Source organism: Dreissena polymorpha, chromosome 2 (assembly GCF_020536995.1).
Source record: "Dreissena polymorpha isolate Duluth1 chromosome 2, UMN_Dpol_1.0, whole genome shotgun sequence".
In the NCBI taxonomy this organism is placed as follows: domain Eukaryota; kingdom Metazoa; phylum Mollusca; class Bivalvia; order Myida; family Dreissenidae; genus Dreissena; species Dreissena polymorpha.
In genome coordinates this window covers 73,339,340-73,360,105 of record NC_068356.1, presented here as the reverse complement: position 1 = coordinate 73,360,105, position 20,766 = coordinate 73,339,340, and the positions used below count along the sequence as shown (strand labels likewise).

Sequence of the window (20,766 nt, the reverse complement as noted above, 5' to 3'; positions counted from 1 at the left end):
TTAATTAAACACAAAATGATTTCAAGGACTTTAAAAGTCGGTTTGACAGAAGTTGCTTAGCAACGGGCACGGTAAAAATCAAGACGGCTGCCGAAAATTTCTAAGAAACAAGTGTGAGAGTTTAAAATCAAAAAGCAATGGATTTAAACAATTCTAACTGTCAAAAAATGGCAGAAATGTGCACAATAGGACTAAAATGTGATAGCTGCTACTTATTTTATATGAATTCTTAAATAATGACATTAACTTTAAGAGACAAATGTCTATCTTCAAACCGGAAGTAGGAACATTTTGACAATAGCAATGGAGTAAAAATCGTAAGTATGAAGGAAAACTAATTCTAGCCTAAACATGTGATATTAGTGGCTGGTCTGTAAAATTGGTCAGCACTATTAATTATATGACCAGGCTAGGAAAAGCAACATGAATGAATGAACAATGAAAACAATTATGCTGTTGACAAGGAAATTCAGGTAACTAGTTTCAATGTAAATTTTGATTAACACTTAAACAATGTACTATGCACTGGGTTGTTACAATATACATATATATATATATATATATATATATATATATATATATATATATATATATATATATATATATATATATATATATGCTATTGGACATTACCATAAAAATGAGAAATACAACTTGTTTCGTTCTAAAAATACAGTGTCCTACAAGTCAATTGTGTTTTTCAAACAATTAGTTTATTTACATCGCTGTTTACTCATTCATGCCGATCGATTCCGAACCGATTTTCCGATAACAAATTTTGATTGGTCTGCACAAGACATTGTGTATCACGTGACCAGGTCAAGGTTGAAGAGGCCAGGCATTCCAAACAAAAAAATGGCGTCAAAAATGAAACATATATTAAAACAAGTATGCATGATGCAATTTCATGTAAAACAAAATATTATACAACACAAAAATATTTTACCGAATTCATGTTCTCTTTCTTTGTTTACGAGGATAATGTGTTGTTTGTACTGCGTCATCAATATATGCGTACTTTACGAAAGAAGCCGAGGAACATCGGAGGTAGCGAAAGTCTACGAAAATTGCAAAGTTGTAAACATTTCTGCAAATTATGAAACTTTTCCATAATTCTTGACAACGTAAGCTGTGTTATTATCATTATGTATGCAATAGTTACTGAAAACCGGTAAAAAATAGACCAGTTTATATGCATAATAATTGGATTTGTCACCTTTTACGGGCCTTTAATGTCATCATCTTGAGCTCTTAATCACTCTAGAAGGTTCTGTTTCCGAAAACTAAACCACCAGGTTAATTTGGGAGAAAACCTATTGACCACTCGTAATACAACATGTACAGAAGGATTATATTGACAACAATAATGCTAGGGCGTGTTTCAAACAGGGTCAAGTGCGGTCAAAAACTAGTTTGAAAGGTCAAGTGCTTGACGATGTGCGCGCCTTGAACTCAGATGAGCAATTAAAGGCCATGAAATCGCTCTTGTGTTTATATTATTCTGTGTAATGGTTCACAGCCTCATACAAAAACCTTATATTCGTTCCGTTATTGGTTCGACAACGTTCCACATGTTTATAGTGTCTTAGATTTTAATTTTGCTTAGTGCTCATTTGAACACGTGAAGTAAGTATGTGATCTTGTGTATTTGGGACATAAAGTCAAAATATTGTATGCTAAACTTGCTGTCTAATTCTTGTTGCCTTTATTTCTAATAAATTTGTCAGAATTAGTGTCAAAGTATTTAATACACATGTACTCAATGTGTCAATATATGAACTTATTTATGTCAAATATTCTCAAATAACTTATATAAGATAGAAATCAAAAGAATTGAAATTAACACTGTCTATCATCACCGCCGAAAATAGATAACCAGCGAAGCGAAATAAAACATCACGCAAGAGGAAGTGCTCGTGAAAAGAATAAAGTTTACCATTTTTATCGCGAACGTTTTTAAAAAACTGTGTGACAAATTAATAATGGACATATCAAACTTATATCGTAAGTAGATGGGAGTTCTTTATTAATACATTCGAGTGTTGAAATAGATCAATCATCAGCTACCTGGTACCGAAAATTAAGTTCATTGGGACATCTTTTTTTCCTTTTGTCCGAGGAAAATGAAATAATTTTGCCGAATTTTGCAATGGTGTGCAAATAGAATGATAGAAACTATCGGGTTTTGCCAGCTTCAGCCTCAAAAATCAAGTTAGTATGCAAATGTTTGGCTAAAATATAAACTTCGTTGTGTACGGCGACTAGAACCTGACGTGTACGGCGTATAGCAAAATAAAATTAAATTGTGTACGGCAAATAGTTTTGAGTTTGTAAGGGAAAATAAATGAAAATTTCGCAAATACGTGACCATCTTGGTATAAAACAAATAAATACACTTATACTCTTGACGATGAGACCGTTTATGGCCGAAGAATACGTCTGATGCATTGTTGATATTTAAATAAATGCTTTGTTTTACGGGCAACTGCTACATAGAGAATAACAGGTTAATGTCCGATCTTTTTGTAATATATCAGGCAAGGCTTAGAATAATATATCGGCGAGGCTTGCCGAGCCGTTATTTTATATGTGCCGAGCCTGATATATTACAAAAAGATCAGGCACTAACCTGTTTTTCTGTTTATCATACCTCTACGTCCCCGATTTTTAAGAAATAATGAAACAAGAGCTGTCAGAGGACAGCGCGCTCGACTATTCGAGTGCTTGACAGTATAACGTAAGGCATCATGGGGAAATTGTTCATATTCAATAATTTATTAGACGATCTTTCAAAAATAAAAAAAGGAAAAAAAATTTTTTTTAGGGGGGGGGGTAGGGGGGGGGGGCTGAGAGGGGGTATAATGTGGAGTGTGGTAATTTATTAGATTACGTTTAAAAAAATGGGGGGGGGGGTGGGGGTAAGGGGGTGGGGAGTAGGGGGTGGGGGTGAAAGGGGGGTATAATGTGGGGTGTGGTAATTTATAAGATGATGTTTAAAAAAAAATTGGGGGTGAGGTTGGGGGGAAAGGGATTCTGGTAAGGGCGTGTGGTATTGTTTGGGTGGAATTTATTGTGGTATTCAGGTAAGTGTTGTTTTGTCAAAGTAATAATAAAATGTGATAATAAATAAAGAAGTTATGGCAATTTAAGCAAAATGTTCAATTATCTAAGTGTAAAAGGGGCCATAATTATGTCAAAATGCTTGATACAGTAGTCTGCTCTTGTTTATAAGTTGGGGTCATGTTGGTTAACAAGTATGCAACATATAAAAGCAATATGTCAAAGGATATAGGAAATATTTGGGGTAGTACGCAAACTTTAACATAGATTTATCAATAATATGCATATTCTAAGTATAAAAAGGGCAATAATTATGACAAAATGCTTGATAGAGTTGTTTGCTCTTGTTTATAGGTTGGGGGTGATGTTGGTAAACAAGTATGCAAAATATCAAAGCAATATGTCAAGGGACAATGAAAATAAATGGGGTAGTACGAAAACTTTAACATTTGCTGCATATTCTAATTGGCAAAGGGGCCATAATTATGACAAAATGCTTGATAAAGTTGTCTGCTCTTGTTTATATGTTGGGGTCATGTTGGTAAACAAGTATGCAAAATATGAAAGCAATATGTCAAGGGACAATTAAAATAATTGGGGTAGTACGATAACTTTAACATTTGCACGCTAACGCAGACGCTAACGGTAACGCAGACGGTCACGCCTACGCCGGGCTGAGTAGGATAGCTCCACTATATATATTTCATATATAGTAGTCGAGCTAAAAATCGCTATAAACAGAATAAAATAACAGCTCGGCAAGCCTCGCCGTTTTAGTATTCTAAGCCTTGTCTGATATATTATAAAAAGATCAGACAGTAACCTGTAACTCTCTATAGATCAGGCAGATATCAATGCGGTGGTATGATAAATCGATCGACCATTGTTCAGTCCGTATTCTAGTTTAATACGAGTCTATTGTATTTCAGCGTAGTTATGTTTCAAAATCAAGATGAATCGATAAAATATTTACTAACAAGTGGTTTCCAATCAGGATTTTATATTCAACTCGTGTAATTATTGGAACTTGGCTGACTTGTTGTTCACAGCGTTGTAGCGTTCAACCGCAAAGTCAGCACATGTGCTGCGTTTGCGTATTTATTCGGGGGCAAAAACAAAGTTTCAAATTAAGATTTATACATCATTAAATCGGGCAAAAGTCCGCTTTTAAGAACATTTATTGACATTGAAAAAATATTTTCTTAAAATCATTTTAATTTGCGACAACTTTGGCCAATACGCTGTAACTATTCTCCGTACATGACTTTAACTATTTACCGTACATGACTTTTGCCATAAACAACTATTCGCCGTACACTACAGTTATTTTAATTTAATAGATTTCCACGAACAATAATAAAACCAAGACAAAAATAGCGTTAAGATGGTATATATTGCATATAAGAATAGGAAAACAACTCCATACCCGATGGCAAACCATGTAATCATGAAAGAAAAGCTATTTCTTCTAGAAGTTCCAATTTCAACTCGGTACCAAGCAGTCATAAATTTGTTAATAACGCTTCATCAATACGAATTATTATAGATACACATTTTTAAACAGAGTAATCTTTCTGTAAGATGCCTAACACGCACTGGTTATCCAGGAGCGAGTTATTATTAGATATTTTAGGTAAATACTGACTGCACTCCGTGGTTGGTTTGTTTACTTTCGCTTCGCTGGTAATCTATTTCCGGTGGTGATGATAGACAGTGATTAAGAAATATAGAAAACTACCAAGAAATATTGTTGATAAAAAACCTTTACAATTATTACCAAATAAGTAAATGGCAATGTAAGTTATACTGCAGCATTCGTATCTGTCTCAAATCGTCATGGTAACATGTTATGTTTCTGTGTTGTTCTCATCATATCACCATTGCTATTTCAACTTGCTCAATGCTGAAAATATATTTACTTGACATTAATGTTGACATTTTGAAACAATGACTATTATATTTTTATTTAATTTATTTATTTTTTTTGTTTTTATTTGACCACGTTTAATGTGGATTGTAAAATTATTGTGTGTATTAGGGTCTATGTAAACATGTTTTTTAATTATTGACAATAGGCTTTCAGCGCGTGTTGTGTAATACAAATAATACAATATAAAAACAAACGTTAACCTACTTTCTATACAAAACTATTTAATAACTCATGTGTTTCGCTAACCCTTCAGTTACCTGCTTAATTATATATGTGTCAATAATGTCGTTTCCTTCAAGAGCAGTTTTGTTACATGGCCAACTATAGATATTATCGGTGAAACAAATCTGAATTAAATCGATTGCCAGCGTCGCATGATTAGGCCTTAAAGATTTTTTTTCTTCAAACTTGAGCGGCTCAAATTTTTTGCAGAGCCCGAACTTGTATTCCGTGTTATGCTTTCGATCTGATTGCATATTTCGATCTTTCTCACTAAATTAACTAATCATATAAAGAGATAATGCATAATGAGAGAATCGGACGATTTCTCCATGGCATATTCTTCTGAAAGGGATTACAGCACGTGAGTCATAGAAAAGTTATCAAAGATTCCCAAAATTACTTATGGAATTGTGTATGTAATTGCGCGGCGAAATAATAATAGTATAATTCGTTTGTAAAAAAGCGATATAGCTCTTTTATATATCTCCGCCATTTAACACGACGTGATGATGGTCGATTAACGTATTTTTATTATTATATATCTTTTATAAGATTTTATGTTTTATTGTTAATATTAGTTAACCGCTTTAAATGTTAACCAGATATAAAACGTAAACAATCCATGTTGTAGAAAGTAGAATAAAGAAAACAAAAAGTTACCAACTAGACATCAGTCCAGATCAGAATGATTTGAACGTACGAGTGCATGGTTTACCGTTAAACCGATCGGTATTGTCGAAGGTTAAATCGCATGACATTGTCTACCTTAAGACCAAATAGCATTGCCAACTGTTAAACCGCATGGCATTGTATACGGTTTAATCGTATGACACTGTCTACCGTTAAAACCTATGGCATTGTTTACGGTTGAACCGCATGATACTGTCTACGGTTAAATCACATGATTTTGTCTACTGTTAAATCGCATGACATTGTCTGCCGTTAAACCGCATGGCATCAAGTACCGTTCAATCGCATGACCTCATCTACCATTAAATCGGATCAGGAGATCAACACTGCGAAGGGGTTGTGCTCTTGCATTCCGGGAAATCAGAGAAGTTAGGCGTTTTTTCATTTTAATTGAATATCTTTATTATTTTTTTATTGGCATTGAACCTTCAGTCCTAGTGATTAAATATGTCTTCATTAAATGACATGTTTTAAATTATGCCCAAATTTGTGAAAAAGTCCCAAGTATTTGCTTATGTGAAGAGGAATTCGTTTAACCCGTTGGATGTTAACCAATTATTTTTATTTTCCGTAAAGCGTATTCAGGGACGCTATCTGGTCTGTACCTACTATCATTTTGTACACACCGTTAGTGTAACGCTTGAAACATATAAGAGTACAACATATTTGATTTAAACGAGCTTCATGTTTGTAAACAGCCATTAAATATGCTTCAATCTGCTCGTTAAAGTGTCGTGCACATTCTCAGTTTTTCTACTCAACTCAGTTGTGATTTGAATTCCCATTGAGCTAAGCACTTATGGTGTCGTTCAGGTAACGAATACTCTAAAATAAATCACAGTTAAATGAATATTACCATTCTTTTTCAAACTATTGATTAAGACAGATTTAAAAGAAAACTTTATGTGATCAAACAATTGGGCATGGTGGTAAACCTCATTTCAAAAATTAAGAAATAAAATCAAAACTGAGTCAGAAAATTGACCCTAATAGGTTATTGGTGCAAAGCCTTTTTTAATCAAGGTTTAAACACATGAACATACTTCTAACCCACCTAATCATTATTATTTTAGACTTGGCCAGACATTCTCAAAAGTTTTGAAACAAAACACCAAAGAACATACCGATACCCAAAGTAGATGTACGATGCATCGTAAAGTGCTTTGACCAAAAAGCGCATTAAACAGCCCTATAATATTTTACGAGTCAACATACATATAGGTCGGTCAATGAACAACGACTTGAAAATGTTATAAAAGATAAATTATACCATGAGTGCGTTTTTCAACGTTGTTCAATAGGCACAACATATCAGCAAAAAGTTGTATATTGACGGATAAATAACAATAGGTCGAACAATATTTCAGGTTAAAAACACAAGACTATACAATTTCTTCTGCGATTCAAATATAAACGTTATTATATAATACTGTATTCAAATGAAAGTTTGTTCTTTGTTTATAGATAATTAAATTAGTTTCAATTAACAATTGTCAATACAATTCGAATTTGATTTTTTATGACTTTGTCTCACACACAAACGTGAGCGATCAAGACTGTGCAATAAATAAATAATTCCGTCGTGAGTTGAGCCGGAGCTTATGCTGAAAAATGATGTTTCATAAATTTCCAATAATCAATATCGAGACACTAATAAACTCCTAAGCAAATGTAAACCCAATTTTATAACTGGATGAAGATTTTCAAATCATAAGGTTCGAATACTTCCTTAAGAACAAATCGAACATCATAGAAGTCATGCAATTAGTGTGGTCAAGTGCGTCGAACGTCACACATAATCTCTAATAATACCCTTTTCCATAAGAAGATTAAATGGGGCCTTTTCACGTTTGGGAAATAAAAAAAATATAAATAAAATGCTTCAGATTCGCAAATTTTCGTTTTAGTTATGATATTTGTGAGGAAACAGTAATACTGAACATTAACCATGCTCTAAAATAGCCATTATATGCATCTGTTTACGATTTAAAAACCCGAAAATCATAAAGCGTTGCAACGCGAAACGAATTAATAATTTGGAGAGTTCTGTTGTTGTCGTTATATTTTGTGTAACTACGAGGATTGCTTATATATAGTAAAAAAATACGTCTAACATTGTATCCGGAAGGATGGCCAAGTCGTCTAATTGGTAGACTTTTTACTCCAGGACTCCGGGGGTCAGTGGTTCGAGCCCTGCTAATGGTTACCTTTTATATATTTTTTTATTCTTGATTATTAACTGGAGCTTTTTATATCCAATGTTAACATTTATCAACATAAAGCATTTAATGACAAACTTCAAAACATGCCAAAATCTGTGAAAATGCCACTTTAAAATGTTCCTTGTGTTGAAATAAATCTTCGTCATGAACGAATGAAGTAACAAATCTTTCTTAGCAATAATCCTGGCGTTCTAGCATTCTTACTTAATATATAGCCACGTGTTAGACCATTACCAGGTGGCTTGTCTGATCTATTGCAAGATAACAAACACGTTCGTGTAGTGTTACCTCATTTAAACTGCATAATCATCAGCCTTACTTTTTTGACTGTCTAGTGATAAACCACATCCTTGCAAAACATTTAAAACGCCGTTAACAGTTATGCAAACATAATGATGAATGTCGTAAAATAAATTGTCTTTACAGACAAAATCGATGTCGTTATTAATTATTCGGTTTCATGTTTGAATACCTCGTGCGAGTACAATGTAAACGTTCCTTGTTCACAACAGTGGTTGACAATATAGTGAATTAGTCCTTTGTGCCGTTGTGTAACTTGGCCTGTTATGAATACCGCATGTATGTTGTGTGTCGCGGAAAAGAACTTACTTCATTGCGTGTAAATAAACGAATCTGTAAATCTGTATGAGACCTCCTTATGTTGGTGATGGCTTGTCGTTGTTGGTGATGGCTTGTCGTTGTTGGTGATGGCTTGTCGTTGTTGGTGATGGCTTGTCGTTGTTTGTGATGGCTTTCGTTGTTGGTGATGGCTTGTCGTTGTTGGTGATGGCTTGGCGTTGTTGGTGATGGCTTGTCGTTGTTGGTGATGGCTTGTCGTTGTTGGTGATGGCTTGTCGTTGTTGGTGATGGCTTGTCGTTGTTTCTTAAATTGGGTTGTTTAAATTGCCGTGGTCCAGAGGGGGTAATCACGCGATAGCCAAGATGGCGTCGTCCATACCGAGACGGTTATTTTTCGCCGTTTTATTTATTAACCCTTTATTACATCTGTTTATTTTTTAAATGACTCTCACTTTCCAGCCATATCAGTAAAAATATGATAAGCGTTTATTTCGTATTTAAATTCGCTTTATATCTCGACTTTACTCCCCGCAAATGTTCTTAATGGAGCCCTAATGAGGTCATCCCGCTAAGAAATTTCGCACGAGTAAAGTCGAGATATAGAGCGAATATTACTATAAAATAAAAGCCAGTAACTTTCTTCCTAATATGGCTGGGAAGTTAGCGGAATAAAAATAATAATACAAGTAATACAGGGTATAAAACGACGAAAAATACCTGCCTCGGCATGGACGTCGCCATCTTGTTTGCCACGTGATTACCCCCTCTGATGGTCGTTTTGAGTCAAACTATAAAATACAAATAAATTCATTACCAGAAAATATATTCTTAATTATGTCACAAATAGAGGAAGAGACATCGAAATCAAACAGAGGAACATGCAAAACAGTCATAATAAATACAAAACATGATTGATTAAAATTGAAGTGTGCGTGATAGTGATTTTGTTTGAAATATTTACAGCTGACTCGGTGTTTGCTAGTTTGTCTGTTTATGAAAAGTATTTAATGATTAAACAATGGGTTAATACATATGTAAGGTTTGGTTAGCAGAAACAGTGTACGACTGAATAAAAAATTAGTACTGAGTATGGATTATGTTAAAACGATTACATAGTGTTAAACCAAAATATGGCCCATGCGTCAATGTGAAATCGGGTGGTATGGTCTCAGGTTGAGAATGGCCATGAGAAATTACTGTGTGTTTGATTAAAGGGATCTTTTCACGTTTTGGTAAATTGACAAAATTGAAAAAAGTTGTTTCATATTCGCAAATTTTCGTTTTAGTTATGATATTTGTGAGGTAACAGTAATACTGAACAGTTACCATGGTCTAATATAGCCATTATATGCATCTTTTGCAAAAAACGATTGAAAATTATAAAGCGTTGCAACGCGAAACGATTGAATACTATTAATTTGGACAGTTCTGTTGTTGTCGTTTAATTTTGTGAAACTACGAAGATTGCTTATATAAAGTATAAAATACTATGCTCTGTATAATTGGCAGGATGTGCGAGCAGTCTAATTGGTTTTTACTAGGTTTTACTCCAGGACTCCGGGGATCACTGGTTCGAGCCCTGCTGCGGGCTACTTTTTTAAAAATTTTATTCTGAAGCTTTTAAGATCCAATGTTTACATTTATCAATATAAAGCATTTAATGACAAACTTCAAAACATGCCAAAATCTGTGAAAAGGCCCCTTTAAGCATGTTTTAGCAAACACCAAAGAGTAAAATACAGTTGAACTGCTATACGGTATAGTTAAATGGTTGGAAAGACGACTCCGGTCTAGAGCACACCGAAGTTTAGTTGTATGATTAAATCAGAATAGGTAATATTTAACTTTTAAGTAAGAATCACAATGTTGTAGCAAATGGTGTTGACAAACTGTGAAATCTTGATTAACCAGTTACGTGTTGCAATGCCTACACGTATAGGGTCAAAGTGGGGTTAGGTGATGAGTCTGGTTATAACTAACAACCGCGAACTCGTAAACGTGAAACTGTTGGAGTTTGTTTTGTATTACTAGACGAAAGGATCAAATTGTCCTTACATCTTGGGGATGGTGATACATTTCCAGACATTATCGTCGACAGGTTTTTGTACATTATAACTGATTCCAGAAATGTTTTCATTTAGTAGTTGCTTCAAGCGTGTTAAGTACTGTGAAACCATTATTAATCGTCAGGCATTAATTTTCATAAATTTCGTCAGTCGACCGATCGGCGAATTTAAGATCCTTACGAACAATCATGCTCTATGTTTGCACAAAAACAAACACTAAGTTGAACAATATTTTAAAACTTTACCGTAGACATGAGGAATTAAATTCTAACATAATCCATGCACACATTCCCTGCTGTTTCGTAATCAAGATTAATCCGGTTTTGACACAAAGGGATGTAGATTACACAAGGTACTTAACTGACACGTTACAATTCTTTAAAACGCGTGTGCAGTACAGCTGTATCGAATGCGTTGACTTCGTTTATGTAGAATGGTAATGCATTAGCGCTAATTGTTTATAACTTTATTACCCATTAGGTGCATTGTGTTTTTCAGTGGTGTTGCATATTAGCCATCACGCAGCGAATGCTGATGAAAGACAATAAACCAAATGAAAAGATGACGATGTGTGATCAATAGATTAAGACTAATTGGCAATTGGCTTGGTTGTTACAAACACTCGTTAACGGTTATTCGATACCACTTGTCCGCTAATCATAACAATGAACGTGTGAATGGCATACATTAAGAAGGTCCATTACTGTCCCTTGATAACAAAAGACTAGTTAATTGGCATGTGACAAACAGGCCCCACCTCCTGCAGTGATTCTCAAGTGTGTTCCCGCATTCGTACCACGATTTTTCGCAACTGCGATTGATCGCGAATATGTATTACACACAAATCGGATATTGACTGACGCATTTTTTTTAAAAATTCAAAATCAAAAATCGGCGAATTTAAGTGCTGACGAAATAGTCATTTTTATAAAAATGACGAAATTTTGTGCTGTCGAAAATAAATGGTTTCACAGTATGTTAATTGAAACTGGTGTATGCTACAGAGGGTGTTTATTAAATATCTTTATAACATTTATCATTAGCATGTAAAATAATACATATAAAATACATGCAAAACAAAGTATTTTGTACTAACTCGTGTGTTGCGTTTGACGTTTGCATATTGATATCATTTATCATGTACTTTATGTTTAAAACAACATGGCTGGATCGATTGGGTATATGTCAATAAAATAACAGGACCTCACGTGATCGATTGAGTGGTGTGATTTTGATTTATTTAAAGTTTAGTCGATAAACAAGTGTAGTTATTGTTTGAAGAGTATAGTCAATCTCGCCTGAGATGTTCCCCACCCCCATACGAATAAACGGTACGCACTGCATTTCTAAGTAAAATTCTTCCAGTTATGTATTCACGCATAACCGTGGTTGTAATGAAATACATGTATATCGGTTGTGAATCACGACTTTCCATTTGAAAGCAATTTGGTTTTTTATGTATCGACTTATCGACTACAAAGAGCAATGAAATCGCACTGCGTATTATTTGCATATTTATAATTGCAAATGATAAAATATTCATTGAAAATCGCATTGAAATTTCCCATACAAATATACACATTTTTGTCGCGCTTTTTGATTTGCATTTGGAATTCGTTTGCAAAAAACAGCACATTTTGAACTTGTGTAACTTGCAACTCAAAACTCATTGTTTTTCAAACAATTAACCCATTTATGCTTAGCGTCTAGAAAAAAGGCCTTGGCAAACAGCGTAGACCCAGATGAGACGCCGCATGATGCAGCGTCTCATCAGGGTCTTCGCTGTTTGCTTAAAGGAATTTCTGTAAGAAATACTCTAAATATAGAAATAAATATACTAGACATCCCTAATTTTGAAAATAAATTGATTCAATATGGAAGGATGGGAGAGTCCACTAGGCATAAATGGGTTAAACTTTACAAAAATAAATATCAGCATGTGCACTTGCACACCTCCATATGTTAGTGTTTTTTTAAGTTGTTCATGACCGCATTTTGCTCTTTTAACAAACAATTTTTTTAACTGTCGGGGGTAACTCAACAAGTATTGCTTGTAGATTGATGTAACTGTAAAAACACATAAACCGTCATGGCAGGATGAGCACATTCATATTTGCTTCTTTTTGTCTAAATAATGCGAGTTTGAAGACACACAGGGAATCTGGGGGAATCCGTGTCTATGAGCGCGTTTAAAATTGATTTAGTTCTTCCGATAAAACGACTCTTTTACAATTCATCGAAGTCAACTATTGGTCGATAGCTTTCGAGACTTTCCAAAGCATGACCAATCGGATTGGCATAACAAATTCATCTATGATCTCAGCTATTGCTACCCAGTTAAAGCTATTTGAAACAGATTATCGGGCACGAGGTGCTGACAATCTGCGGTTTCATTTATGTGTTCAATGTTTTCTAATTAGGATTGAATAATAAACACAATAGTATGCTGTTTTGTATGCCGTATGAAATATAATGGTAAGTTAATTAATATACTTATTTTAAAATGGAAGCATTATTATGGATATTAATATAATGAAGAAGTAATATTAGTAAGAGTTTTAGTGTCCTTTATTTTATATCAACGCATAAACATTTTTTTACCAATAAACTTCGCTTATTAGACACATAGTTCGATTCTCAAATCCGACAAACATATTGAGTTGAAAGTAAAATGACAGAGTCAATTCACTACGATCTGCTCGGAATCTGGATTTATATTTTGATTGACTATGTTTTCTTTGTTTTCTTTTTATCTTCGTTAAAGCGTAATGATCAATCAATCCGACTTTCACGATGTGCATCATCGATATCAAACTATAAATAACCATTTTCACGATGTGCATCGTCGATAGCAAACTATAAATAACCATTTTCACGATGTGCATCGTCGATAGCAAACTATAAATAACCATATCTAAATGAGGCTCGCTCTGTGAAAACCGCGCAAAATGCATGTTCGTAAAGTGTCGCCATATATTAGCCTGTGCAATCCGCACAGTCTAATGTTTGGCGACACTTTACGCACATACATAAAACCTGGCGGGAGATATATATATATAATAGTTTTATAAGCGAGTATCATTTTATACTATAAGATAATATGACGTTAATGTATAGTATAGTATTCATGCGCATCAGTGTCCGTATTCACAAATAGGCTACAAATGTTAATAATGTCGTAAACAAATTGTTCTAAATTAGGAATTGTGTAGTAAATTGTGTTAACTTTCATGTCATATCAAGGTCAAAATCATGGTTTTTGTTTACAATCTGCATCCACAGCAGTAAATTGTTACTTAGGTTAGGCCGTGCTTATTTTCGATATTCCCATTTTCTTCTTTTATTTTTCCAAGCCGGATTTAAGAGTCCGTTTTGTATTTTCCAAAGTGTGTTCCCACTTAGAGTCAGTAAAATAGTGCAATTAAATAATACGAACCATCATTAAGTGTAATAATGTCCGCTTTCGGGCTCCATCCATTATAGAATATTTAACTACATCATCCACCCGGTAGTAGCATTATAAGAATGATAGCCAGACAAGGGTCGCTGGCAAGCGGTAGTTGCATTATAAGAATAATAGCCAGACATGGGTCGCTGGCAAGCTGTAGTTGCATTATAAGAATGATAGCCAGACATGGGTCGCTGACAATCGGTAGTTGCATTATAAGAATGATAGCCAGACATGGGTCGCCGGCAATCGGTAGTTGCATTATAAGAATGATAGCCAGACATGGGTCGCTGGCAATCGGTAGATGCATTATAAGAATGATAGCCAGACATGGGTCGCTGGCAAGCTGTAGTTCAAATTATGTGTCAGTTGTTTTATATATATAAACAGTGATACACATTATTATCATTGAACCTAAAGGTAAGTCTATACGTGTATTTATTACACAATAGAGGCATACACATGGGTATTTTTATTATTTAGTTGTTGTTGTCGTCGCAGACTTTCAACGAACAACAAATATGTTAAGCATTCAAAAGTATAATCTACAACTTCTAAATATGTTACATATATTTTCTAAATGAAGTTTTGTGTTGTAATATGTGTGAAATTCTATATAATAATGAACTGTATAACACTAATAGAAAATTACAGTTTAGATAATATTCTTTATTTGCACATTTTAGTGTAAGAATTGTTTGGTGAATACGGGTACAGAAATGACAATCGCTGTTTACTGGCTATAACAAGTGACGAGTTTAAAATTGTACTTCTTCAACAAATAGTTAAGGACAAACCTCGCAATGCGCTGTAAGATCAATGTTTCCGGAACCTTGTTCGAATTCGATGGAAAAATGCTGGAGAATTTTTCACAACACACGCTGACTGATTTATTTCCGCCCGGGGAATTCGTAGGAAACCAAGAGGAAGTGTTCGTCGGCCGTTCGGCGGAGACGTTCGCCGCCATCTTAGGGTACTACCAGACCGGGGAGCTTCACATGCCGACGACGGTGTGTCCCCAAGCATTCCGTCAAGAACTGGAGTTCTGGAAGGTCCCCGCCGAAGATATGCAGACCTGCTGTTCTTACAGGTTTTCTTCTTTTTTTTTAATTTTTTGTATTTGTTTCATTACGTCTCATTTCTGTCATTTGCTCCCTGACGCAGCATGTTTTCTTTCTATCTTTCTCTTTATCTTGATTTTTTTTCTGTGTGTCTTTATATTCTTTTCTTTATGCAATTCGTTGCATACTGGACAACAAAGTAAAAAGTGATGATCTGATTTACAAACATTTTGTTAACAAAGTGATCGTTGGTGCAGTAAAAGAGTTCATGTTTTTTTGTAGAATATTACCGATATGTTCAAACAATGTTCAGTATCATATTATTGACCATTTGCTAGCAGATAGACCCATACTTTAAGTACTTTTATACTCGTGGATTCGTAGTCAACTTGTGACATCAACTTGTCTGAGTTGTTCGATGCTGAACGCGCAAACAACTACTATAACCGGTGGAGATATGACCACTCCTCAAATGTACTACCATTTTCCAGATCATACTAAATTTATCCCTGCATAAAATAAGAACATTCTGCGTCAACAGCCGATACGCGTTTGTCACAATTATACATACTAACATATATTTAATTGAAAGGAAATCTGTGTTTAAAGGAAAGACAACATTATAAAGCAATTTTAAAATCGACCTGAACTATTTGAACAACTCTGAAAGATGGTCCCTAAGGATCATTCATGTGAAGTTTCGTGAAAATGGCCCTAGAACTTTTGGTGGAGATGTTGTTTGAAACATATTTTTTACGACATACCTGACATGACATGACACTCGACACTTGTCAGTCGACGATAGACTCTTTCCACAATTGCATAATATGAGTATTTGGTGCTAAGATGAGCTAAAAAAATCGTATTAATACATTTACAAGTTCATGCTTAAATCTATACTTCACAACAACATGAATGCAAACATATATTTTATTTGACTTGCGACTTGTCTTTTGTTACTAAGTGTGACATTATAGCTACTGTAGTTAAAATTGAACAATTATAACAAATAAGAAGGGTATCTGGTAAATTTTAGCCAAAGTAAGTGTACATACAATGTGTGTATATACGTGTTTAGTACATAACATAAAATTAAAATGGTTATTTTAAAAATACTCATCTAGCAAACGACGCTTCTTATTCGTATTATCGTAAACATACATTTCGAATTATGTATGCAATTCAGATACTACGGCTTCTTTGACGAGTTTGAAACCCACCAAGATTTCAAGATGGCGTCGCAGAACGAAGACCGGAAGCACCAGTCACTTCCGGTTGTATCGGGAAACTCAAAACTAAGGAATCTCAGGGGCCGAGTCTGGAACGTGATCGATAACAGAACTCAGACCTGGGCGTCAAAGGTGATGTAGTTTATTGCTATGACAACCGAATTTGTTTTCATAGCTAATAAACCAAGGCATTCAAAAATGGTCCCTAGAAAGATAGCATATTCTTCTTCGTCTTCGCCATATCTCAGTGCTATGGCACGTCGACATGGGCTCACATATGATTAGACAACAAACGGCATCGGTTTCAGTCTTTGACCGCCCATGTTAAAATTTGCGGACCCTCATCGTATCTTGAGAATACTGCCGACACCCATGTTGTTCTTGGGCGTCCCCTCTTGTTGTCTTGTCAACTCTTTCAGGTAGTGAAATTTTAGAAACCCTGTTCTTGACCAATCTTAGTACATGACCGAGCCAATGTTTTTGGCGTACATGTACTATTTACACTTTCGCTTCCTTCTGGTTAAGAGCTTTTCCGATGTTCTCATTTGTTATGTGGTCAATGTAGTGAACTCCAAGTTCCTTTCTAAGAACATATAAAACACAATAAGTTGCCTTCCTTCGGTTCTTTAACGAGTCCATGTTTCGCATCCTTACATGGCGATCGGGACCATGATTGTACTGTAAAGTCTCATCTTGGTTTTCGGCTTGATGTTCTTGTGTCTTATATATGCTGTTCATCTCGCTCATTGAGCTCAATGATCTGGCTGTTCTCACTCTGATATCTTTCGCGCTGTCACATGTTGTGGTCAAGATGGATTCTAGATACTTAAATCTGTCTGAATGCTGTTGTGTCTTTCCTCTTAGCATCATTCTCTCTACCAATATCTTCTCCACCGTTCAATCAAGTTCCGAGCTCAATAGCATCCACTTGGTATTGTTGCTGCGTATCATCTGTCTGTATCTAGAGCTGACGTTACATAGTCTATCCGCTAGGAGCTGTTCGTGATTGCGAAGTTTAACCATGACGCCGGAGACGGAAGCACAACGTAAGTCGTTTATCGTTCTACCTTTCGCACAAGCTCCTTTGTCTTCCAGACATTCGAATGCCTCCCGCATTATGTGCTCTGGATAGATGTTGATTAGATCCGGTGACAAGATGCAGTATTGTCTTACACCACCAAATGTTTGTTGAAACCAATCTTCCACATCTCTTCCGACTTTTATGGCGCTCTACATTCTCTTGTAAATGTTCTCTATCAGACCAATCAGCTTTAGATGGATGTCGTGTAAGTGTAACACTCTCCATAAGCCACACTCGGCCAAAGGCTTTCTAGAAATCAATGAATATCAAGTACAGCTCTCTGTCCTGCAGTGAGAGGTACTTTTCCGCTGAGTGAGGAGAACTGTTGAATCGTGCCACCTCAAGCCGGATTTTTCTACCGTCATGTGTGTTTCAATCGAGTTCTTCACTCGACTCCTGATAACTTGGAACATGATCTTTTTTGCGTGACCTATGAGGCTAATCATGTGGTAGTTCTCGCATTTGAGTCTTCCCTTTTGGGGATGGTGACTACAAGAGACTTTGTCGAATGGGGTCGGGAATTCACCGATGGTACATATCTTGACGCTCATAAAATCGCTTTCAACCCTAATAATACGCTTTGCGTTAGATATTGTGTTTGTCTTGTTCATTTGTCCTGCTTCTAATTGTTTAACGTTTAGTCGCATACCATTTGCAAAAGACCAAGCATTATTGATGGTAATAGTCAATTCCTGCTTGTGAAACGGGACTCTAACTTTGTTTATATTTCAATTGATTACGTTATGTATGTAATGTATATAGTTATGAATGTATATGATACACGTTTATAATGTTAATATAATTACCATTTCGGCTGATTTGGTTTTCAAGGAAATTGCCAATGCCAACTTTAATATTCCAGTTCCAAAACCGTGTACACGTATTGAGTCTCTTATATTTCAGGTCTACTTGGCGATAGTGTTCCTGATGATTTTGCTCTGCATTTTGGTGACAGCTCTTAGCACAGAGCCTTCATTGCAAAGAAAAGCGACAAAATGTGAGCGTCTGGAATACTTACTCGCTATCGAACACAAGGATGCGACCATAGCCCGCGAGTATTTCAATTTAACGGAATGTTCTTTTGGAAATGTATTGGATTATTGGGAAGATGAAGATTACGAGGAGTTGGACAATGAAATCCAAAACCCCACCAGAAACATAACGCTACCAAACCTTATAAGAAGAATGGCCGTATTTGATATTCTAGAATATTTCACGACAGCGTTCTTCACACTGGATCTGATCATGCGCCTTTTGACGTGCCCGAATATAGCACAGTATTGCACAAACATTTTGACCTGGATCGACATCATCTCCCTTGCTGGATTCTACATTCACCTGGCGATCACTTTCTCCTTGAAAGAGCACATCTACAATGACGGGTGGATCAAAGCGGTCAACTACTTGCAAGTATTCAGAATTCTTCGCCTGTTTCGCGTCGTAAAAAACGTCCGCGCTAGTCGCGTGCTTAAATACTCCTTGCGCCAGAACGTAAGGGACTTGGGCTTACTCGCAATTTTTCTACTAATAGCCGTTAGCGTCAGCTCGAGTTTGATCTACTTCATGGAACCTCGAGAGAGAATCGACTCGATTCCCAGTGCAGCCTATTGGGCCGTGATCACACTGACCACGGTGGGATACGGTGACGTCACACCGGTCACTGGCGCTGGGCGTGTGCTGGCCTCAATATTGGCGATTTGTGGAGTTCTGTTGCTGTCGATCACCCTGCCCATGTTCGTGAACAACTTTCTGACTCTATACCAGTACACCAATCTCGACGAGTACATCGATAACAAACGACTGGCCAGCAGGAAAATGAAAGGGGCTGTGACTGCAGTCGCTGTCATCAACTTCTTAGAGCCCAAGCTCTCGGGTGACCATGATATCAAAATGAATGCGTTTGCTAACAGTACAATACCTGGAAGCACAAGCGAGTATTAAAATCGTTGCGGAATCGTACAATATATTATATCAAATAACACGCGATTTTGTATCCCTCGGTTTCCTGTTCAATGAATAATACCAGAATCTAGTTACTGCTTTATTCATGTGCTTTAATGAGCAAAAAACAAACAGAACAATCGTTGTGCGATTGTATAATTGGTGACAATCACGCGGGTAGTAAATTTAAGTAATGATTGATTTGTTGTGTGCCGTCGTTATTGTAATATCGAGTTGCTGATTTCAGTAGAGATACAAAATCGAAGAATCAATGGTTTTTGAAACTTCATGAATAATAAAACTGTAGAGTGAAATCCGATGTAGTCTTTTCATCCCCTAAGACGCAATAATGCTTTCAACGCTCGACATTGTCGCAACAAACGCAGGTCGTGTCCTTTTGTTATACGCATCAAACAACTTTCACACTGAGAAAACATTACTGGTCTCGGTCGAAGCTCGATTTCAAAGCCCTATACACATGAATCTCAACGTGACCTACGTTATTTTATGACGTTAATAATGTGTTAGACCAGCGGAGGATACACCAACGCCGATTGTATATTTATATTTTATATTTTACTTACTAATAGATGTGTATTTTTTTCTCATTATGAACAAAATCTCTGTATAAAAACCATTTGCACAGCGAAATACCTAAAACAAATCCAGAGAAAGTTAAAGCAGACATGATTGATATTTACATACGTAATATAAATGAAAAACACTAATTTCGCATGAAGCAATTTTTTGTAATGCTACACTGCTGTGCTCTATACGTATTATCTATCAGTTATCTATTGAAAACTGTACTTCATTTTTGCAGTTCCCTTGTCATATTTGATTCTTTATATTTTATATCACAAGAAAACAGTTTAACGATCTGTAAAAAAATATATCATCAATGATATATATTACACGCATATTCCAATCGATTCACTCTAAATAACATGACGGTTCACAAGTTCAACGATGCATTATCATATGTGTATCTGTTGTTAATCGTGTTAAATACATACATGTACATGCATTTGATTTGAAATTGTTTATATTTGTCATTTTTTCATTATTTGTCTCTACATATTACGTATTCAATACTTATTAAAATGCCACTTGTAAACACCACATTTTTCATTGCATTATCATGTGAATTGCCTGCATACGTGTGCTTTCTTTGTGTCAATACGTTAATGTTATTATTCATTTGCAACGGTATACACTGCTTTTTTTAGCTGTATTG

General features: G+C 35.5%; 1 protein-coding gene across 1 annotated transcript; it reads left to right on the top strand.

Moving 5' to 3' along the window:
* The first annotated feature begins 15,020 nt into the window (after positions 1-15,020).
* Positions 15,021-19,529, top strand: LOC127869812 (potassium voltage-gated channel protein egl-36-like). Its single transcript, XM_052412471.1, has 3 exons — positions 15,021-15,307; positions 16,465-16,639; positions 18,492-19,529. The coding sequence occupies exons 1-3, from the start codon at positions 15,021-15,023 to the stop codon at positions 19,527-19,529; spliced, it is 1,500 nt and encodes a 499-aa protein (XP_052268431.1).
* The last annotated feature ends 1,237 nt before the right edge of the window (positions 19,530-20,766 follow it).